This window comes from Nicotiana tomentosiformis, chromosome 7 (genome assembly GCF_000390325.3).
Source record: "Nicotiana tomentosiformis chromosome 7, ASM39032v3, whole genome shotgun sequence".
In the NCBI taxonomy this organism is placed as follows: Eukaryota; Viridiplantae; Streptophyta; class Magnoliopsida; order Solanales; family Solanaceae; genus Nicotiana; species Nicotiana tomentosiformis.
Window position 1 is genome coordinate 52,817,466 of NC_090818.1, and position 6,238 is coordinate 52,823,703.

The 6,238-nt window shown below is 40.4% G+C and overlaps 1 protein-coding gene across 1 annotated transcript; it reads right to left on the minus strand.

Moving 5' to 3' along the window:
• Window positions 1-4,374: 4,374 nt before the first annotated feature.
• On the minus strand, window positions 4,375-5,828 carry LOC138895608 (protein MAIN-LIKE 1-like). The gene is made up of 3 exons (XM_070180316.1): window positions 5,373-5,828; window positions 5,195-5,289; window positions 4,375-4,522 (listed from the first exon to the last, which is right to left on the minus strand). Exons 1-3 carry the CDS (start codon window positions 5,826-5,828, stop codon window positions 4,375-4,377), a joined length of 699 nt encoding a protein of 232 aa, XP_070036417.1.
• Window positions 5,829-6,238: the final 410 nt, after the last annotated feature.

Sequence of the window (6,238 nt, forward strand, 5' to 3'; positions counted from 1 at the left end):
TAAGCAGGGCAGTGCGAATGTACAACATAAAAGAGTGTCGTAAGATTGTGGTTCATGAGTCATATCCGGATGTATACATGGTTATTTGTCGTAGATGGTTTCAAGGTTGTAATTAGATGCTGCGTGCGAGAAAGTTGAAAACGAATATGTGGATTATGGGTAAATACATTGGCACCCACAATTGTGAAATGGACACATTCACTGAGAATTATTTTAACTTGAATGTTGACTTAATTTCTCTTGTGTTGATTCCACACATTGAAGCGTCCATAAGGTACAAGATCAAAGAGTGTATAACATCTGTCCACTAGGTATATGGGTGTACCATTACCAAAAGAAAGGCATTTCTCGAGCGCAAACGTGCGTTGGAAATTATTTATTGTGATGACCCAAAATGTCATCTTTAAATTTAATAATTAATTTTGTGTTCTAAAACATTAAAAAAATACTATTTATTATTTTTCGACTTGCGTGCGCAGTCCGTAAAATTTTTTGAAAAGTTTTCAGGTGAACAATGGATTAAAATGTAAATTAGAGCTTTAAAACTCAACTGAGTTGACTTTGGTCAATATTTAGAGCAAACGGACTCGGATCAGTGTTTTGACAATTCCGGTAGGTCCGTATCATGATTTGGGACTTAGGTGAATGCGTAGAATCAAATTCCGAGGTCCCTAGCCCGAGATATAAAATTTTGATGAAAAATTAAAAGTTTAAGTTCAAATAGTGACCGGATGTCAAATTATGTGCAAACGACCCCGGAATAAATTTTTGCTGATTCCAACAGGTCTATATGGTAATTTTGGACTTAGGAACGTGATGAGAATTTTATTCTGAAGTCCGTGTTGAAATTAGGCTTGAAATGCCAAAAGTTGAATTTTTGGGAAGTTTGATAGGGGTTGACTTTTTGATATCAAGGTCGGAATCCGATTCTGAAAATTTTTATAGCTCCTTTATGTCATTTATGACTTGCGTACAAAATTTGAGGTCAATTAGACTTGATTTGATAGGTTCCGGTGTTGTTTGTAGAAATTAAAAGTTTCAAAGTTCATTAGGCTTGAATCTATGAGTGATTCATGTTTTTAGTATTGTTGGATGTGATTTGAAGACTCGACTAAGTCCGTATGGTATTTTAGGACTTGTTGGTATATTTGGTTGTGGTCCCGAGGGGCTCGGGTGTGTTTCAGATGGTATTCGGAGTATTTTCCTTCATTTTGGCACTGATGGTAGCTGCTGATTTTTGGTATTTTAGACCTTCTTCGCGATCGCGAAGATTGGGACGCGATCGTGTAGGCTTAGTTGAGGCAGTGTTCATTTTGTTCTTCGCGATCGCGTGAGGTCAACCGCGATCGCATAGGTTTGGCAAGCTGTGCATCGCGATCGCGTAAGGTTAATTGAGGGCTGCTAAGTTTTGTGCTTCACGATCGCGGGATGCGATCGCGTAGCTTTGAGACCTTGTGACTCGCGAACGCGTGAAGAGGACTGCGATCGTGTAGAGCTGGGATTTCTGTGCTCTACGATCGCGTGAGGATATACGCGATCGCGTAGAGTTAATTTGGGCAGTGGTAATTTCTGCTTCGCGATCGTGTGTGAATGTTCGCGATCGCGATGAGTAAAAGCCTGGGCAGAATGTTTAAGTTCTGAAAATGGGACTTCGTCTTTTTCATTTTTAACGAATTGGAGCTCGGATTGAGGAGATTTTTTAGAGATTTTCAGAGAAAATGTTGGGGTAAGTATTCTTAACTCAATCTTTGTTAGATTACCCGAATCTATCACTATTTTTAACATTTAATTGATGATTTAAGTTAGAAAAATTTGAAACCCTCTTGGATAGATTTGAGGATTTGAGGATCGAACTGTTATTGGAATTTAGTCGTTTTGGTATGGTTAGACTCGTGGTTGAATAGGCATTTATATTTCATAACTTTCGCCGGATTCCGAAATGTGGGCCCCACGGGCCATTTTTGAGTTAATTTCGGATTTTTATTGAAAAATATAGTATTTTCTTACAGAATTAATTCTATAAATTTTTGTTGACTGTATCGAATTAAGTATGACTAGATACGAGTCGATCGGAGTCGGAAAATCGAGGAAAAATCATAATACTTGGTTAAATTGGAGCAAGTCGATGTCTAACCTTGTGTGGGAGAAATTCCCCCTAGGATCGATAATTGTAATGTGTGAAAAATCGTGTACACGAGGTGACGAGTGTGTACACGGGCTAAATGTGAAAGATTATATTTTAAATTGTGTAGATCACTGTTGCGCATTAATTAAATTATTTTATTTTGTTATATTCTTCATTATTGATTTAATGTTTATATTTTAAATTTGCTTGAAACTTGGTTTTATATGCTAATTGTTTTATCTGTTTAGTTGGAACTTGGTTTCTTTTATTCTGTGCATTATTTGAAGGTTGATTTTCTTTAAATTAAATATTATTAATCTGACGTATTTGACATTTTTAAACTTGATATTGAAGCAACGTATTAAAGACTTTGAAATATTATTTTCCTAAATTATTTACTCCTGAATATTTTTGTAAGATTTTCGTACTCATCGTGATGGAGCAGTGAGCTCTTTATTGTGGGAAAATATTATTGTTGAATTATTTTGACATGAGCTGTGAGTTCTTTATTGTGAAAAAAATATTATTGTTGAATTATTTTGACATGAGCCGTGAGCTCTTTATTGTGGAAAAATATTATTGTTGAATTATTTTGACATGAGTCGTGAGCTCTTTATTGTGAAAAAATATTGTTGTTAAATTATTTTGGCAAGTTAAATTATTTGAGCACCTGAGGTACAAATTGTGATATATTATGATATTGATACGCATGCAGTGGTATAAGGTTTGGGTATTGAAACGCATGCGGTGAGATAAAGGTGGCTTGATACGCGTGGCTAGTAGGAAAAACTACTAGAAGTCATGCGGTGTGATAAGGATGGCTAAAACGCGGGATGCTATTTCGGAAAAAATATTTTCTTTAAAATAAATTGTGAAGGCTCCCGCGTTGAGATAAGAAAATGAGATATTGTGAATTTATTATGATTTGGGACTATGAGGCGGTACCTCGGTAGTGCCCTTGTTGATATTGATTATGGCCATAGTTGCCTTCGATTAATTATTGTGATTTTCATAAAGTTGAAAGGAATTCTGTTTTGATTCCACGAGATATTATTTGCAATCATTTGGTGTCATTAAATGTGACATATTACTGATTCATTTCTATAGTCATTTTATCTTATTAAATTGTTTAAATATTTTTTTCATGTCATTATCTATTCTCTAGTAGGGCCTGACGTGACCTCGTCACTACTCTACCGAGGTTAGGCTTGGCACTTACTGGGTACCGTTGTGGTGTACTCATACTACGCTTCTGCACATCTTTTTGTGTAGATCCAGGTACATCTTATCAGACCACGCATCAGTAAACTAGTTGTACGAGGAGACTTCGAGGTATATCTGCCAGCGTCCGCAGACTCCGGAGTCCCCTTCTATCTTACTATGTTGTCTTTCTTATTTGCTTTAGACTCTGATATATAGAGACATAGAGAATAAATTCTTAGAAGCTTGTGACTTATTTCTACCGGGTTTTGGGAGTTGAAATTGTTTGAATTGTAGTTTATTTATTTCAGATATTTATTATTATTCTGCATTGACAGGCTTACATAGTCTTAGAGACTAGGTGCAATCACCATATCCTATGAAGGGAATTTGGGGTCGTGACATTTATGGTAACTGGTATAAGTCATTTGCATCTCTACCCAGGTACATGGACGCATTAAAACACTTTAACTCCGGGACTGTTATTGAATGAAAGCTTGAGCGGAGTTCGGGAATACCGGAACACATATTCTTATATGTGTTCTAAGCATTTAAACCAGTCATTGATGGTTTTGTGCATTGTCGGCCGGTAATATCCATAGACGACACTCATGTGTATGGAAAGTACGATATCAAGTTGTTGATCGTCGTTGCAGTAGATGCTAATGGAAGTATATTTCCCTTAGCATTTGCTATTTGTGCCAATGAAAGCCATGAGACGTGGACATTATTTTTGAACCACTTGAAGAAGCACATTGTCAGATAGCGTTCAGGTATTTGTCTAATATATGATCGGCTGACGGGGTCAACTGCGAAGTCCCTGGCGACATATCATGATGAGCATCGTGTGGATTAGGGTGGTCACCCAGATGATCATCTCTAAATATCCCCCACGGGTGCCGCAACGCCCCCTTGCTGGGGACCCCGTCCTCGCCGACCACCATGACCTCGTAGGACACCCCTTCCTCTCTGGCCACGCTTGCCACGTTCAGGCTCCACTGGTGGCCCATGATGGTACTCCTCTGGCGGCACATTAGCAGCCTCGTATCCTAATCGCTCATCATCTCAGGCACGCCGCAATGTCTGGGCAGCCGAATCTGTAACCTACCGGCCATACTCATGTAAAGTTGCCGCTCCTTCGCCGGTATTTTGTTGCATCTGCAGTCCCAACTGGTAGAGCTGATGTAAGCCAATAGCCTGCATAATATGTCAAATATTAATTAAGGTAGGATAATTTAATGTTATAAGTATAACAAATAACATACTAGTGCATCATGCCTCCCAGCGTATGGAATGTACCGACCACTAACGCGATGAACAGGATTCCCGATGAGAAGTCGGGTAACGCTTCGATACCAACCCATATGCTCATGCTCACCATCCGTACGCTCAGGTGGATGGGGTGGCAGAACCAGGTCATACCGCTGGTCCCAAATCTCAATCTGGGCCTCTAGTCAGTTCAAGTATGTCTGGTTAGCCCTGGAATAATCATCCTGCTAGTAATGTGTCCTAAGCCAAGCGGGCGGAATAGGTACAAGCTGCGGTCGACCAAACTGGCGAAGGACTCACTCGGTGGCATGATGCTCGACAATATCGTGACATATCATTGGGACGGATGAGCTCCACATAGCTCAGACGCATGAGCAATAATCAGGCAAACCAGCTATGAGCGCGTCGTTGTATGGCCTCCATAAGAACTATTAATTAAACACAGGAATTGTGAGTAAACACAACACATATAAAGTCAGGCCAAGTAAACTTAAGAATACATGTACCTGCGCTCCTTCAAGCAAATCCAACAAATCCCTATAATAGGGGAGATGATGTCAAGCCTCGAACTCGCGTCCGTAGCCTCGCCTATCAACCCACCTCCAAGCTAAAGGGAGAAACGATTGAGGTGGTGCATCTGGAGCGATGGGTGGTAGAGGTGGTTGGAACTGCAGGAACCGCTCTGAGGCCCAAACCTAATATAGATTGTAGAAGTAAAATTTAAGGCATTTTTTACTATATATGTTATAATCACGAAAAGAATTGACTATGTTTTCACCTGCAGTAGCGGTAAAAATCTGGCAACGTCTCTCTGGGTGCCCATGCTAGCCCGACACATCTGCCTATACAGGTAACCTAGAACAGCTGCACCCCAGTTGTAACCAGGTAAATCATCTAACCGCTCAAGATGATATAGAAATCTCAAGCTGACTAGGTTTCCAGAAGTGTTCGAGAACAGTACACCATCAAACATCAGCAGCAACACCAATCTCGTGTGTCGATCGATAACCTCCGGCGGTGAATCATCTGTAATCTCCGCATCCATCGCCTCCAGATGTTGCGGGACGAGCGTCAACTGCAAACGACTGGCCCCACTCAATGTAGTCTCCTCCGCTGGCCGAAATTCGGTGAGACGCTGCAACATATGCAGGTAATGCAATCCCTTGTAGTCTCTGAGAGCATGCGGGTAAGCTTCATGTAATCCATCAACCGGCATCCCGAAAAGAACCTCCATGTCCTCAAGCGTGATGGTAGCCTCGCCAATGGGTAGATGAAACGTGTGCGTTTCCGGTCGCCACCGCTCTATCATAGCCGTGATCAACGCCCAGCCGAACTGCAACCGGCCAATTTCTATGATCCTGTTGAAACCCGTATCCTAAAGCGTCTAACTATACGGGGATGGAGTGGGTGGGCCCTAATGAACTCCCACATATCGTCTATACGTCTGGGGCGGAATGTATGGGACAAACATTGTCCATCCCATATGTATGAAGACCTATGGTTGGTTTGTAGCAACAGTAGCTCTAGATATGCAGGTCCGGGATGCACAAGGGGAACCTCCATGACGATGTCTGTAAATTTAACAATATTAATTAAAGTATTTTTTTTTAATTGCCTAACATCTTTAAATATATTGCAATATAT

What these genes read in the sequence shown, in the direction of transcription:
- LOC138895608 (XM_070180316.1), bottom strand. Translation starts at nt 5,828, where the DNA reads ATGGAGGTTCTTTTCGGGATGCCGGTTGATGGATTACATGAAGCTTAC. An exon ending in GATTTTTACCGCTACTGCAG is followed by an intron (nt 5,290 to 5,372) that starts GTGAAAACATAG and finishes AATCTATATTAG; the next exon opens with GTTTGGGCCTCAGAGCGGTT. An exon ending in TTTCTCCCTTTAGCTTGGAG is followed by an intron (nt 4,523 to 5,194) that starts GTGGGTTGATAG and finishes CATATTATGCAG; the next exon opens with GCTATTGGCTTACATCAGCT.